General features: G+C 41.8%; 1 protein-coding gene across 1 annotated transcript in view; it reads right to left on the reverse strand.

Moving 5' to 3' along the window:
- LOC126470648 (uncharacterized) overlaps positions 1–17,695 on the reverse strand; it is a 189,650-nt gene that overhangs the window by 38,857 nt on the left and 133,098 nt on the right. Inside the window, exons 2-4 of the mRNA XM_050098630.1 lie at positions 15,691–17,229; positions 4,361–4,441; positions 3,961–4,020 (exon numbers count right to left, since the gene is read on the reverse strand). Of these exons, the coding sequence (XP_049954587.1) occupies positions 3,961–4,020; positions 4,361–4,441; positions 15,691–17,229 (1,680 nt within the window). The remainder of the gene's footprint in view (positions 1–3,960; positions 4,021–4,360; positions 4,442–15,690; positions 17,230–17,695) is intronic.

A 17,695-nucleotide genomic window follows, 5' to 3' on the forward strand; every position in this document is an offset into this window, starting at 1 on the left:
CCAACTTTCATCACCAGTGATAACACGGTTCAACAATTCTGGATTGATTTCAGTTTGCTCTAACAGATTGGATGCCATATTTTTCCGTGTTTTCTCGCTGTTGTGGTGTGACATTTTTGGGGACTTTTTTCACACAAATCTTTCTCATACCCAGATCTTCAGTTATTATCAGACAAACCATTTCTCGATTGATGTTCAGTTCTAATGCAATCATTTTCATGGATAATCTTCAATCAGATCGTACAAGTTCACGCACCCTGGCCAAGTTGACATCCATCTGTGAGGTTGATGGTCGTCCACTGTGGTCTTCATCTTCAACATTCGTTCTGCCTTCACTAAACATTTTATGCCAACGAAAAACTTGAGCTCTTGACATAACCTCCTCTCCAAAAGCCTTCTGAAGCTTACCGTAAGTTGTCGTCACGTTTTCACCCAATTTAACGCAAAAAGAAATGGCATACAGTTGCGCAATATTATGCGGTTCCATTTCTGTGACGACAGACACAAACACGTGTTAACTTATTACAGCACAACTCATGACTGAGCAGTTGCATCGATGTCCCGCTTGGACTATAAGCAGCTTACAGACCAAGATCAAAGATATTATGCGTATGCAAGCCTGCAGGGTTGCCACATCTTGCAAAGAAAATCAGTCTCATTACTTTACTGTCGCACCTTGTATGTACATTTGAGTGTACTCACATACGTTTTCCCCTTTAAAATGTGTCTTGAATATGATTTTATACAATGTGTTCATGTTTTTAATGTTCTCTTTAACTGTACTAGTAAATTTCTTATTTAAATGAAAATAAACATACTACATGGGGTAGTCATAGCGTTTTAATTATCACCTAGGGTAAATGATGCTGTAACTATGAGCATCTGTATAAAATCATCCAAGAGGGGAAAAGACTCTAAAATTGACATTTTAATATAACTAATTCAGGGACTTTAAAAATGTGTTGCATCCTAATAACTTATTCTGACAGGGAATAGACAAAACTTATTGTACCTCATATGTCTGACAGTTATACTCTCAGTATGTATTTTAACCATACCTAAAAGATAAGCCCTTTTCATTAGTATCTGTGAAATCCAACAAGTTACTAAACGTAGTTCAATAATATTTGCAAAATGTATTTTTACTCATACATGAATGGTGTGTTGATACTGAAAGAAATCCTATTGGATATTAGCAAAAACATCCATCAAAAAATGCCCTTGTTTGATACTCCTCTAATTGGAGGAACAGGAAATAAACATATAAAAATAATGCTTATTCAACTTTGATACCATCAGTTTTGCTCGCAAAACTTCACGTCTGCTGAAGCTAATAGTTTTATTTCATTATTTTCATGGCTTCTTTTATTTAATGCCGACTGTCATAACAAAAGTACAACCAAATGTAATTTGAAAGCTGTATTTTTGGGTTATTTGAGTAGAATGTAAACCAGGGCCAGTGTTCAACAAGATGAATCTGAGAAATGTTTCAAAAACAAATCCCAAATTGACTGGTGGAACTGACTGTTCAACAAGATGAATCTGAGAAATGAAACTTCCTGGCAGATTAAAACTGTGTGCCAGACCGAGACTCGAACTCGGGACCTTTGCCTTTCACGGGCAAGTGCTCCACCATCTGAGCTACCCAAGCACGACTCACGCCCCGTCCTCATAGCTTTACTTCTGCCACACTCCGCTGAAGAGTGAAAAACTCATTCTGGAAACAAGCCCCAGGCTGTGGCTAAGCCATGTCTCCAGAATATCCTTTCTTCCAGGAGTGCTAGTTCCGCAAGGTTCACAGGAGAGCTTCCGTGAAGTTTGGAAGGTAGGAGACGAAATACTGGCAGAAGTAAAGCTGTGAGGATGGGGCATGAGTCATGCTTGGGTAGCTCACTTCTGGAGTGCTAGTTCTGCAAGGTTCACAGGAGAGCTTCTGTGAAGAGAAATGTTTCAAAAACAAATCCCAAATTGACTGGTGGAATTGACTCACCAAGCTAGGGCTGAACGAATATGGTCCTTGTTTCATTAGTTCCATGTGGTGTTGTGGAATCATGTCAAATGGACTATACAACTGGTAACACACAGCCTACATGTTACACTGTGATGAAAAGATTTGGGGCTGCATTTTGGTAATGTCCTCTAAAGGTGCCCATCCACCATCACTGTAAATCAGTACAGAAACTGCCGCCGTGCCCAGGAAATGCTATAATGTATCATCAACAGTCTAACAATCAAAGTACTTACTAAAGCCATAGTATTCCCCTATCCTCTCGGCATTGCTGAATTTGGGGTTTCGTAGTATAATAGACAATCATTTCTATAAAAGGTTGAGAATCCCATTCTGATTAAGGAGTCTGTGATCCAGATTCCAGGATGGGGTAAGTGCACCCTCTTGCCCCCCCCCCCCCCCCTCTCCACCGCATTGAGGATGCCTTTGGCTGTGACCATGAAATTTAGTGAGGGCATTAGTTCTCCTCCACATATTCATCCTTCAATGCCACACATTTTTTCCAAACAGTGGGAGACTGCAAGGAGATCTCAGTTGTTGTAGAAGTCTGTACTTTGGGTGATCAGAAAACATTCCACATTGAAAAACCCGTCTTCATCATTCTGGAAATGCTGGAGCAAGTGAGGGGAGCGGGTAATTTGACAGCCCTACGAATCTGCAAATGTAACTGTGTCTTCTTAGATATTAAATAGTTACACTTTTTCAAATGATTCATCAGTTCTTTTAATGCTGAAAATGTGATTGTCAAAAACATTAACTGTTCTGTTACTATTCACTACATTTTTATGAGCAGGCACACTGCTTGTTGACTACCCAGTGCTCTCTACCTGTCAGGTGGATGGTGTTATTACATGCCAGCCCACAAAGCCTGAGTAAGTGTTTTTAGACTTCACTGAAGTCCCTTGAAAAGCTAAAGAAACTGATGTCGACATGGTCAAGCAAGACCAGTACATCTGAGGTGTAGTAGGTGCTTCAGAGATGGCTCAGTAAACAGCATTTCGTTTCTGCACTCATGCACTTCTTGGCATACAGCACTGGGATCGAAGGGCTTTTTTTCTTTTAAATTTTTGTCAACCAGGTTGTTAATCCAAGATCCCCATTTTCTTATGACACACAATGTTCCACCACTGAGCCCAACAACAGCCTAAGAAGCATCAAGTAATTATAGCTCGAATGAGATAACTCTGTTACTAACAGGCTGCAGTAGCAGAGGTCAATGTTGCAGGTTGGCAGGCAGCTATACTTGATATGGATCTGCATGTACCTACAAGCAAGGCAACACCACAAGCATGTGATGCTTGAGAAAGAACTATGATCAGTTGGTGACTTGCCCCTACCACTTGACTTGCTGAAACGTGAAGACAAAGCTATTTTAATCAAATTGTAGTACTAAATTCTATCCACAACACAGCACTTTGAGGAGAAAATCTAACAGAATGTATGGAACCATAATTCTCCAATATTTATAGACTATTATTTTAAAGGATTCATGAAGCCAATAAAAGACACTGCTGATGTCTGTTTCTGTTTAAAATTATTAACTTCATCTTAAAAATGAAAAAAATGACTCCTCACCCTATAACATAGGAGCAAGAGTTACAGAACTACTTCCTCCAGTCTACCTGTACAAAGTAAAAGAAATTAAAACAGCATTAGGAAACACAATTTATGCTTCTGCCACCTTACTCAGATTTGCAACTAGAAGATATACAGCAGCTATAGCTATGAAGATTTCTGAGAATTTACTGGTATAATGACAACAGAAATAAAAATGCCGACTGATGCATGTAACCATAATGTTTATATTGTCAAAAAAATTTTAAAATATTTACTCACTATTAAAATATTTATTTACTATTAACCATCACGGGTTCATTCAAAACAAATCTCACCCAATGTCTTACGAAGTTCCTTAAAAGAAATAATACATTATTACTCATATGCATACTTACTCATCTTCAGGTACCGCCTTGAAGTAACAAGCTCCCAGTCTCACATAAAAATGTGGTTCCCTAAAATACAACAACCTTTTATTATTGAACTGTGTCACTGCACAAAAGTTATATGGTTTATTATAGGAAGTACATCACAAAAGCTGGATGCAGCCCACCTCATTTCAGTAGCATCAAATGTACTGACAAAGGCAGTGGCTGAGGCAAAAGAGGATCATTAACTTTTCAGGGCATACAGAAAGGAAAATTTTATTACATACACCTTCAAAAGCATTTGTAAAGTCAGAATAATTTATTATGTGTAGCAAGAAATTTTAATTTGCCATCTGACTGATTAGAATTTAACTATGTAAGACTAAGAGAAATGTATAGAACAGAAACTAGACAGAATATACACTACCTATTATCTCCACGTTTTACTTCTGACGCAGGCAAAACTTTATAAATATCAGTTGGTAACTGCAAATAGAAACCAGGCGAACTGCAAAAGGAATAAATTACTTCAGAATTGTTACAAGTAACTTTCGTTGTTGTAACTACAACATGTTAATCATACTAATAGCAATGACAGCAGACACTTTCAAGTAATTATGCCATTAGGTATTTCATTAATTTTATTTCTACATCTTTTCCAGAAATCATGTTATGATGTATATCTTCAGCAGGTGTCACAGGAGTGAAATTAATTTTGTGATGCCTTTGCACATGACTGGCTCAACATGAATAACAAAGTTATAAAAACATCTACATATATACTCTGCAAGTGATAATATATTGGATGGCCAAGTGTACTTTGTATGAGTATTAGCCATTCCCTGTCCTATTGCACTCATTAATGAAGTAAGGAAAAATGACAATGGCAATGTCTGTCTGTCTGTCTGTCTGGCTACTTGCCTCCATAAAGAACATAATTTCTATTATTTTATTCTTAGTATCCTTATACAAGATATGTGATGGAAATGGAATCGTTACACAACCTGCCTTGAATTCCAGTTCACTATATTTACCCAACACAGGTTCAACAATATTGTCTTCCATGAAGAGATTTCCATTTAAATTCCATTTAAATTTTCATTACATTTTCTATGGGCTTTACTGGCCTAGCAGCATGTAACCACATTCATTTAACATCTGCTGTCAGACATACCCAACAAGGTATCCAGATGGCACAGTGGAACTCTAGAACTGCTCAGAGTCCTTCATTTGGTTTCCCATTGCCTACAACTGATTTCTCATTCCCACTCCATTTCACATTGGCTCAAAGTATTAGCCCCATATACTTTAGCAATGTGACAAGCTCTAAATGTTTCAAATTAATATTATAAGCTTCCCTACCTTCTTTATGAACAGTATCTTACATTTACACACACCTAAAGAAAACTGCTCTATTCAACAATGATACTTCATTGTAAACAATAGGAACATCTGCAAAACACCTTTGAGTGTCACTGACCATTCCGAATAAGACACTGCTCTATGTTGAGAACATTAATGCCCTTATTGGGACTGATGACCATAGCAGTCTGGTCCTTTCCATCCCACAAACCAACCAACCAATGCCCTTATAACACGTCCTTGGGACTTATTCAAGATTACTTTTCTGATAAACATTCTCCACACATATTCCTCTGTCTTACTTTTTCAGCTTGATTATAGTATTAACTATGCCACCACGTATGGCTACCTCAACGTTAATATAATGGGGTGAATGTCCGAGAAAGTACCTATCATGCAGAACTTCAGGTGGAAGATGTGGAGGGTGCGAGGGTGGAGGGTGCAGAAGGGATAGGCAAATGAAGTTATCTTTTGACAATTTATATAACACGCACACATATTTAGGCATTTTTTAACTTAACAAGTGACTAAAACATCAAACACACCTTATTAGAAAATATTAAATCTAAAAATAGTTTTAAATACTTGTTACAAATTACATGAATTATGTCCTACGTTAAATCATAAAATTATGACTGAAATAAATAATCAGTTACAAATTTCCACATTTTGCTGTTTCTCTTTACTGATATGTTTCCTCTTAATTGACTGTGTTTACATGAGTAACGTTTTGTGAGACTGCATTACTTCTTTGAGAGAGGCTTCTTTCCCTCCAAAAACACCTCAGCTCTAGACTGAGTGCTGGCACATTCAGTACAAGATGCCATAGAGCACTGGATATTCTGCCTGCAGCCGTTACCAGCTATCTGCTGATGTAGATTACAGTTTCCTGCAGTGCCCAAATGCCCCACACCACCACAAACAGCACCACATCTGGTAATACAGTATACTGGCAAATTCAAGACATCTGCCTGTCAATGCCCTGAGTTTGTCTCAAACTCACAAAAATTTAAACCTAGAATAAGTGACTCATTGAGAGTTCATAAAAGGAATGGACAATAATTTTATCAAATACTGCGCAAAGTCGTGAACTTCTAATGATACTGTAGGTGTTGTGGCATTCTTAGATGAGGAATGACAAAAATTAGATGTCAAAATGATTCCTGGGAAACAGAAGTAAAGTAAATCTACTTCTGGCCCATTCTTGCTGACACTGAACATCTTACCTATGGTATCGATAGCTATGATGCCACAGCGTAGGTGCAAGTTCATAGGTTGGCACTACGACACCAACACAGATGACAGCACCCTCTAACCGGCGCTGCGCAGCTCTATGAGCGTCACTCCAGATTCAGCCCACTTGTTGCGAGTAGACGACCAAGCAACATTGTTTCTATTTCATAGTGGGCGAGCCACTACAGATTTTGCCTTTGTAACTTGATGGACGGCTTCGCACCTATGTTCTCATCTGTATGCAAAGTTTAGTAAAAGAGTTATAACACATACCCAGTACCGAAGCATTTCACCATTTCCTGCTCCTACTTGCTTCCTACATTCGGCCTACCCTTCAGATATGGAGCAGACCCACGCGCCGCCTTCCAGGTGGGATACAAAAGTCGGCGACGAGCAGGTACAAAAAATTTATTTTCCTCTCCTCTTATTTTTTTGCTCTGTACTGCTTTCTTTTCGTGCTAGCCCAGTGTGACTGCTTCCACCGTTCGCTATAAGACTTTCATTTGTGTAAACCATGGCTTCGCCACAGGAACAGGCTTCACTGTTCGATCTAGTACGTTTTCAGGCTCAGCAAATATCGCAGCTGCTTGTTGCCATAAATGGACTGGTCACACTACAAACTGCAGCTACTTCGGCACCTCTGAGTCCACCGCCTGTACCAACACTGATGATGCCTCCAGTGCCGCCATTTTGTGCCTTCAATCCTGATGTTGAACGTTGCCCAGAATAAATCGCCCAGCTAGAGGCACACTTCACAGAATACAACATACCAGGTACAGAGCGGCTTGCCTTTTTCATTACCAACGCAGGTGCTGTGTTACACCGTGTGCTTGTAAAATTGTTTCCCACCACCCACCCAGAAACTAAAACTTACGATGAAGTGATTGACACTTTGAACTCCCACTTCCGTGCTAGTGTAAATATGGTAGCTGCATGCTACAAATTCTTTTGTCTCCAGCGTGGCACTACTCATCCCAATAAATCATGGTTAGCAGACCTTCAGGGACTAACATCTGATTGTGACTTTAATTGCTCGTGTGGACGCTCATATGTGGATATCATGATTAGAGACGCTATTGTGCAGAATGTAGCAGATCACTGCACCCACGAACAAATCCTAAAATTTAAAAACCCGTCTTTGCAGGAAGTAGTGGACTTGCTAGGCAGACAAGATACATTAGACACGGCTGCTTCCACGTTCGACGTGACCCCGAGTGTGTGTACTGTTAGCATGGCACAACACGTGCCCTCCCGCCCGGCCCCAGCACAGCCAGCCACGCCACGCCGCTCGTGCACATGTGAACAAGTTTCACACCTGGCACCTACTCAGAAACTGAAATCATGTCCGAACTGCTTTTGTGCCCACCCACAGGACAGTTGCCCATCCTGTCAAGCACAGTGTTATTTTTATAATAAGAAAGGACATGTGCAAGCTGTGTGCAGTAAGAGAAATTCTAATTCACAACTTCTCTCCCGTTCGCGTGACTCGTGTTGGTGTCACCGCAATGGAAACTGCCGTGATCATGATTCACATCAGCCTATGGACATTAATGCCATTTATTGAAAGCCTCCTGCATCACGTGCTTCTACAGCTCTTCATGTGCATCAAGTTTTGCCAGACACTTCTTCTCGCATTCAGCGTGATGCGAGGAAACTTTTTGTGACTTTGCACATTTGTGGACGTTCTGTTCACATGCAGCTGGACACTGGTGCGTCAGTTTTTTTACTGAACAAATCAACATATGACCAGCTTGGTTCGCCCCCACTTCATCATTCGCATTCCACGCTGACTGCAATTATTGGACAGGAAATCTCAGTGCTCGGCGTGTGTAGTTTGCAAGCCACGTATGGTGCAATGACACGTACAGTGTCTTTCCATGTGTTCCGCTCTAGTGATGCTACAAACAATTTTGGCATGGACGCATTTGAACATTTTTGGCCTCGCAATTCAGACAATGCTGATGCTTTGTCTCCTTTACCTATCGGTCCTGACGCAGTGTTTGATTGTTTGAATTGTCATGCATGTTCATTGATTCGCAAGTTAAGGAATTAGCTGATGGTTTTCCGGTGGATTTTCGTCGCATTGCTTCCGCGACAGCCGCCAATGCGTCTTTGCAGATTCTTTTGCAGTATATTCGTACTCAATAGCTTCCATCTGCTACCCAGATTAGTGATCCCCTTGTAAAGTGTTACTTTGTGCAACGTCACAAATGGTCTGTACACCATGGTGTTATCTTGTTACGAACTGACAATGATCAGTCTCGTATGGTTGTACCTCATTCGTTGCAGTCGGAAAACCTCTCATTGCTGCACACTGGTCATTGGGGTATTGTGCGGATGAAACAATTAGCATGGCATCAATCTGCTCCATGCCAGCGCTTCTTTGCGTGGCTGACTACTACTGCGCCTTGGCAGTGCATTCATACTGATTTTGCGGGTCCTTTCTGGGACACCCATTGGTTGATAGTTATTGATGCATACAGCAACTTTCCTTTTGTTGTACCTATGTCTTCTACTACATCTGCCAGCACTATTCAGGCTTTGACGTCTATTTTTTGCATTGAGGGCCTTCCTGAAGTTATTGTCTCCGACAATGGCACCCAATTTGTGTCCTCAGAGTTTGAAGCGTTCTGTGCTGCTTATGGCATTCGCCATCTGACCTCAGCCCAATTCCACCCCCAGTCGAACGGCGAGGCTGAACACTTTGTGCGTATGTTTAAGTCACAGATGAGCAAGTTGCATGCCACGCACTCTCGCGAGCACGCACTCTGGACTTTCTTTGCTTCATATCGCTCCCAGCCGCATGGCACCCGTTCCCCAGCGGAATTGCTACATGGCCGCGTCCATCGGTCGCTCGTGCAGCTATTGCACCCATCGCCACGCGCTCCCACTGCTTCACTTCGTTCTGGCTTGGCGCCATAGCATCTGGTGTTCTATCATGTTTCCTCTGGCAGGCAGCGCTGGGAGCAGGGGCGCATTCTTCGCCAGCTTGGCCGCACCTTATTTGTCATTTCTGGTCCCTCCGGCACTGTGAAGCGACACCGGAACCAGATCCGTTTGTGCCATCCTCAGGTTTTTGCTGCTGGTTGTTTTTTGGCAGAATTGGAGGCTTCGTGGCTTCCACTGCCTGAGCCCAAGACTCCACCGACGGCGCCTCCATCGTTCGCGCCTCCGCCGTGAGCGCTCCTGCCGTTGTCGCCGCTGCCGGTCCGGTCACCTGCACCAGAAGGGCACCTCTCACTGCCACCACGGCCCCACCTCCGGCCGCCACCGTTGCCGTGTTCCTCCACAGTGCCGGAACTGATGGACACTGACGCTGCCATCATGATACCGCTGCCGTCGTCACCCATGGAGGCCGTTGCTCCGCCTCCTCATCCGAGCCTATTCAGTGGCAGTGCATGGCCTGGGCAAGTTTTCCAAGGGGCGTTTTCCTCGCCCCCTCGTGAGCAATTCGGAGTCGTGGGTGGGCAGCATGGCCCGGCAGTTCCGCTGTCCGCCGCCTCAGTTACACCACCTCTGGGTCCTTCCACCAGCCGTCGGAAGCCATACCCAATGACGCTGCATCATCTCAGGGGGGAGGGATGTGGTATCAATAGCTATGATGCCACGGCGTAGGCGCACGTTCGTAGGTTGGCACTACGACACCGACACAGGTGACAGCGCCCTCTAGCCAGCGCTGTGCAGCTCTACGAGCGCCGCTCCAGATTCAGCCCATTTGATTCCGAGTAGATGACGAGGCAACATTGTTTCTATTTCCTAGTGGGCGAGCCACTACAGATTTTGCCTTTGTAACTTGATGAATGGCTTGGCACCTACATGCTCATCTGTATGCAAAGTTAGGTAAAAGAGTTATAACCCATACGCAGTCCCGAAGCATTTCACCATTACCTGCTCCTTCTCACTTCCTACATTCGGCCTACCCTTCAGTTACAGGAGCAGACCCATATGTAGCCTTCCAGGCGGGATACAAAATTACCATTACACAATTAACAAGCTGAGATACCAGGCATTGCTGGGCATTTATTTATTCCAATCTTCTCCTAATCTATCTCTTTGTCTTTCCTCTCACTGCCCACCCTCTCCTCCTCCTCACGCCCACCCTTGCCACCAAATCCATCTACCTCATTCTTACCCTTCTCTCTATCCGTTACTTTTAAAAGTATGACATGCAATAAGTCTCTCATTTGTGCTGTCCAGGTCATGAGAATGAGCTCTGCAGTGAGCCAGTAATTTTGTCAGCGTCTTTCAGAACCTAAGATCAAGCCAAGAGATGTACAGGGGAGGAGGATATGAACAGAGAGGAGGGAGGAGGAAATGTAGGTGTTAAATATTAGACTTTATGTAAGCAAGAAGAAGTTTAAAAAGGTGTGAAATTGTGTTTCAAGTTTGCTGTAAGTCACTAAGTGCTCTTATTATCAAACACTGGATGAGTCTATTCTCGATAATTTGCACTCTATTTTAAGAAAACCTAGTTTTTCACACATCTCGTGTTTATGATGTCATATGTCCTGAACTATGTGTCTCATAATTACATAATCTTGCAGGTACAGTGGTGGCAAAATGTGTTGCAAATATAGATAGTAGTAAAAAAGTAATAAACTGAAATCTTATGCCTGATGCAGCAGTTTTACTGCATGAATAGTGAAATTGTAGCATTACATATAAATTGACGGTGGAGAGGGGAAGAAAGGTAAGGAAAGGGAGGGGATCACTGCTGTCAGCTGTATTGGGACATTATGTAGAATCAGCAGTGACAAGTGAAAATGTTACTAGAATGAAATTTTCACGCTACAGCAGAGCGTGCACTGATATGAAACTTCCTGGCAGGTTAAAACCGTGTGCCGGATTGAGACTCGAACTCGGGACCTTTACCTTTCGCGGGCAAGTGCTCTACCAACTGAGCTACCCAAGCATGACTCACACCCCGTCCTCACAGCTTCACTTCTGCCAGTACCTCGTCTCCTACCTTCCAAACTTTACAGAAGCTCTCCTGTGAACCTAGCAGAACTAGCACTCCTGAAAGAAAGGATATTGCGGAGACATGGCTTAGCCACAGCCTGGGGGATGTTTCTAGAATGAAATTTTCACTCTACAGCGGAGTGTGCGCTTATATGAAACTTCCTGGCAGATTAAAACTGTGTGCCGGATCGAGACTCAACGCGGGACATTTGCCTTTCGCGAGCAAGTGCTGTACCAACTGAGCTACCCAAGCACAACTCACGCCCCGTTCTCACAGCTTCACTTCTGCCAGTACCTCGGCTCCTACCTTCCAAACTTTACAGAAGCTCTCCTTTCTTTCAGGAGTGCTAGTTCTGCTAGGTTCGCAGGAGAGCTTCTGTAAAGTTTGGAAGGTAGGAGACGAGGTACTGCCAGAAATGAAGCTGTGAGGACGGGGCGTGAGTCGTGGTGGGGTAGCTCAGTTGGTAGAGCACTTGCCTGTGAAAGGTAAAGGTCCCGAGTTCGAGTCTCGGTCCGGCACACAGTTTTAATCTGCCAGGAAGTTTCATATCAGAGCACACTCCGCTGTAGAGTGAAAATTTCATTCTAGAACCTTCCCCCAGGCTGTGGCTAAGCCATGTCTCCGCAATATCCTTTCTTTCAGGAGTGCTAGTTCTGCTAGGTTCACAGGAGAGCTTCTGTAAAGTTTGGAAGGTAGGAGACGAGGTACTGGCAGAAGTGAAGCTGTGAGGACGGGGCGTGAGTCATGCTTGGGTAGCTCAGTTGGTAGAGCACTTGCCCGCGAAGGGCAAAGGTCCCGAGTTCGAGTCTTGGTCCGGCACACAGTTTTAATCTGCCAGGAAGTTTCAAGTGAAAATGTTGACCAGACCGGGATTCGGATCCAGGATCTCCTGCTTACTATGCACATGCATTAACCACTGCACCATCTGGGACACAGCATCACCACAACTACGCAGACTATCTCACCACACCTCATGGCCAATCCATATTCCCATTGAGTGTCACCTATCCACAGTCCCTGCCCATTTCCTCCACATTCGCTCTCCGAGATTACCACAGTAGGTCTGACATATTTGTGCATCTGCAGTGAAGACAGTGGATCTATTGCCCAGCTAGTCCCATCAAATTATATGAATGTGTGCTGTCTGTTCTTTCAGACATACTTTTTTTTCTTTTATTCTTTTGTCGGGGGGGGGGAGGGGGGGGGGGGGTTCAGTGAGAAACAGCTTCGTAAAGGTTTGAAATTATGTATAAAGTTTGCTTAAAGTTGCTACGAGCTCTCATTCTCAAATATTGGATAAATATAGTCTGTATATTTGCACGCAGTGTGTTACGCTTCTGTTTCATGCCCCCCTCCCCATGCCTTTGAGAGGTAAGTGGTTCTTACTCCCACTGTGCTTCTTTCCAAATAGCAAATGATATGTGAAACGAGTTTAGTTGAAATCAGTTCATTAGTTTAGGAAGAGATGTTATATATACAGGGTTGCACAAAAACACAGAAACACTATGAGAAATGCACGCTTGAACATAAATACAGATGATAGCTGGGTTGTGCCATTGTATTTGACCAAAAATGTCATCAATATGTTGCAAGTTTCAGTCATGTTCTGTGTAATTGTGAGGGCCTTATGTCATAGCTAAGTGAATATGAATGTGGCCAAATTGTTGGTGGTCTTATGATGGGTGGTTTAGGAGGCACAATATTGAATATTTATACCACATACAGGGAAAGCAGAGGAACATCATCCACTACATCACAACATGCATGAAAATGTGTGTTGAATTATCATGACAGACAGCCACTGAGGAGCATTGTGATTAAAGATAAGTGAACCACAGCTGCAAAAGTCACTGTAGAACTGATCATCACACTAGTTGAAGCCTTTCAATATCAAAACAACATAAAGGGTGATCCATAAGCAGAGAACTGCTGGGCAAGCTGGAATTCTAAAGCCACTCTTCAGTGATACAAGTGCCAGTGGGTTCGATGATGATTTAGGTACCTGTATCTTGGTATTCCGTGGGCCCCATCATTACTCTGCAAGGTTACATGACTGCCATGGTTTCTGCAACAAGTCTGGCTAATCACGTTCATACCAAGGTACGATGTTTGTTCCCTGTTGTTGATACAGTGTTCCACAATGACAGGGCCCTTCTTCACACAGCTTGCATCATCAAGGACTGGTTTTGTGAGGATGAGGCTGACTTGTTGCATCTACCCTGGCCACCACAGTCACGAGATCTCCATATTATTGAGCCTTTGTGGTATACGTTGGAGAGGATGGTGCTTGATCACTATCCAGCTCCATCATTGTTACCTGAACTTGCACTATTTTGCAGGAAAAACAATATAATATTCCCTTGAAAACAATACAGTTCAAGATGAACAGAAGCTGTTTGGAAAGCCAATGAGTTTCCCATGCCGAATTAAGCACGGTAATGTGTTATGGTTTTGGTGTTTCCATATTTTTGTCCAACCCTGTACAAATATCCATTTTCATAAGTTATAGAGATTATAACTACCGAACCAAGTTGTACAGAATTCCTCTATAAGCACACAGCAAGAAGTCGTGTAACTTGCTTTAATACATGAAGTTTTTCTGACGGTGAGGAAAAAGGGTACTGCATCACTTCACCCAATTCTTTTTACCATCCAACATAATGAACCATTAACAACGTATAATGAGGCTGAGTATATAAAAACCAGTCATGTGAATACATAAATACATGAATAAGTCTGACAATTTGCTAAATTTTGTAAAAACACGTTTTTTTTAAATGACCATATTTAGTTACTAAAGTACTTGATAAGTGTCCAAGGTTTGTTTCTAAAATATGTTACCCCTTGTAACTTGAAAATAAATTAATAGAGCAGTACAATAAATTTACATCAAGAGAAAATATAGCGTAATTAGCAATAGCATTACTGACAAAGAGAATGAACACAAAAGGTAATGTGTTACTCTGTACGTGGCTTTACATAATGATCTGGTTGCAATTCTTCTAGTTTAAGCTATTTGGGATTATCTGTCTGATTCTTACATTCAAAAACAGTGTAGTATTTGAAGTTAATCTCCTAAAAAGGAAGGAAGATAACAGTGTGACATACCACTGGCAACAAAACTCCAACTATGGTAGTACAATGATAAACAAATGGAATGGTTCTAGCATTCAGCTTAATGAATTTGGAAAAACCATGGCTGAAGATTTGAACCTATTCCTCCCAGATGTGGACATGATGTTATAACATCTGTGCTACATATCTCATTTAGTGTAAAATTGTTTTCGTTAGTATGATGTTAAAAGAGCACTAGCCCAGCAGTTGATGACAATAACTAAAAGAATGACGCAGTAGTTCACTGAGAGGTTAGATCCCATTAAATCAAGAATTAAGTTCATCTGCTTCCAGTCTCACTATGCAGATTTGCATTTAACTGAAATGTTAAACTAATAGCTAATTTAAAAAAATAAAACACAGAAATTTGAACTTAGAGCCAACTGTTTGTACTGTAAGTGCAAAATATGTAATTGAAATAATTAAAGGCACCCAGGAAAAGAATAATGAACATCTCACGAAACAGAAGGAAGCACTGATGGAAAGAAAGAAATTATGAGCCACAATTTCTCAGACGAAGTATTAAAAGTGAGGAAAAACATGTTGAAAAGTATCAAAACTGCTGCTAATGCAATCATACATTTACAAATTTCATTGTAACTACTACACTGAAGTACAAGTAGCTAGTTAATATTTAATTAGTTTACTTTTAATTTGAATTTGTCATTTTTATCCAGCGAACAAGGGAATTAACCATTATATAACTGGTTCCCAAACATGTGGCTGGACTATCTACAGGAAGTGAACATTACCCATCTCCAGCAGATATGGTCTTACTTTTAGAGAAATGTTAGGAACAAACAGGAATCAAGGACATGTATTCTGCATATTTCTTTAGCATATCAGTGCCCAATCAACGTTACATAAGGTAAGCACTGCAAATTTGTTTGAACATTTAACAAAATTCATATATGTGACTATTAAGGAACAGACTAACAACCACCAGAGAAACAATAAAAACTAAACTTGTAAGGTAACTGAAACCGTGATGTCTTAATTGTGCAGTTTAGGCAGCTTGGGATGGCAGCAATACAATATTTTTTAGCTGAGTACAAAATAAGATCACAGTTTTATTCATAACTACCAACCTTGAATTGCGGAAAATTGCCCTGTGACATACTGTTGCTCTACCAACAACTGGATTAAGCTCCCTAGGTACTACAAAAACAATTCTGTCACGTTTTGGATCAATTGGATGCTTCAAAAATGCAGCTAGAGCTCTGCACTTCACACAGTTCCCATCTGATCCATGCATACATTCGAAAGGTAGTGGTATGCTGTTCTGTTCAACTTGTTTTTGCTGTTCAACTTGTTTTTGTTGTTCAACTGTAACTTCCTGTTCAACTGCAACTTCCTGTTCGGCTGCAACGTCCCGTTCGACTGCAACTTCCTGTTCGACTGCAACTTCCTGCTCGACTCCGACTTCCTGCTCGACTCCGACTTCCCGCTCGATTCCAACTTCCTGTTCGACTCCAACTTCCTGTTCGACTCCAACTTGCCGTTCGACTCCAACTTGCTGTTCAACTCCTACTTCCTGTCCAACTCCTACTTCCTTTTCAACTCCATCTTCTTGTCCAACTCCAAACTCCTGTCCAATTCCAAATACCTCTCCAACCCCAAATTCCTCTCCTAATTCCTTTCCAACTCCAAATTCAAATTCCTCTCCAAATTCCTCTCCAACTCCGAATTCCTCTCCAACTCCAAATCCCTCTCCAACTCCGAATTCCTCTCCAACTCCGAATTCCTCTCCAACTCCAAATTCCTCTCCAACTCCGAATTCTTCTCCAACTCCAAATTCCTCTCCAACTCCCAATTCCTCTCCAACTCCCAATTCATCTCCAACTCCCAATTCCTCTCCAACTCCCAATTCCTCTCCAACTCCCAATTCCTCTCCAACTCCCAATTCATCTCCAACTCCCAAATCATCTCCAACTCCCAAATCATCTCCAACTCCCAATTCCTCTCCAACTCCCAATTCCTCTCCAACTCCAAATTCCTCTCCAACTCCAAATTCCTGTCCAACTCCAAATTCCTGCCCAACTTCAACTTCCTGTCCAACTTCAACTTCTTGTCCGACTTCAACATCCTGTTCAGTTACAACATCCTGTTCCATTTCAACTTCCCGTTCAACTTCAACCTCCTGTTCAACTATAAAGTCCTGTTCAACTTCAACTTCCTGTTCAACTTCAACTTCCTGTTCAACTGCAATTTCATGATCAACTGCAATTTTCTGTTTAGCTTCAATTTCCTTTTCAACTTCGATTTTCTTTTGAACTTCAGTTTGCTTTTCAGCTGCAATTTCCTGCGCAACTGCAGTGTCACGTTCAACTGCAATGTCAGGTTCAACTGCAATGTCATGTTCAAATGCAATATCATGTTCAAATGCAATGTCGTGTTCAAATGCAATGTCATGCTCAAATGCAATGTCAGGTTCAAATGCCATTTCATGTTCAAATGCCATTTCCTGCTCAAATTCCATATTCTCTTGCTCTTCATTCTGGTTATCCTGCTCAGCTACCTTCTCTTTTTCTATTGACTTGACCTGTTGATGCTGCTTGTCTTTTTCAGTCGGCTCAACAAGCTTTTCGTGTTCAACTGGCCCATCTTGTTCATATTCTTCAGCAACGCTGCAAACAAAACATAGACTTGTTAGAATGCAGTTACAAATACAATCAGCATTTTTGACAAAGGAAATCGTTTTAGCACTAAATCAACATATATAAGCCAATAAGGTGGGAAAGTATGAGACAATAATGAAGACTAATGCCACATGTCTAATTCAGCTTTTGAACATGTTAACACATAAACATATTTTAATATCATAAACAGTTTCCAATGCAGATACATTCGGTACTACTATCAGTTACCATACATTTGGATTGGTGAGGGGATGGAGAGCAGAAGGGAAGGGGGAGAGATGGAGAGAGAGGATGGAGGAGGACAGGGGTAGAGGAAAGTGGTAATGAAATGGAATATGATAAAATGATGGATGAAGTACTTAATACTCTTTTTCAAAACTGCTTCAGTCTTGGTAATCATAAGTACGTCATCATTGCGCAGATACAAAACTGAGATCAATAAATGTTTCCCAGG

This window comes from Schistocerca serialis, chromosome 3, assembly GCF_023864345.2.
Source record: "Schistocerca serialis cubense isolate TAMUIC-IGC-003099 chromosome 3, iqSchSeri2.2, whole genome shotgun sequence".
Classification (NCBI taxonomy): Eukaryota; Metazoa; Arthropoda; class Insecta; order Orthoptera; family Acrididae; genus Schistocerca; species Schistocerca serialis.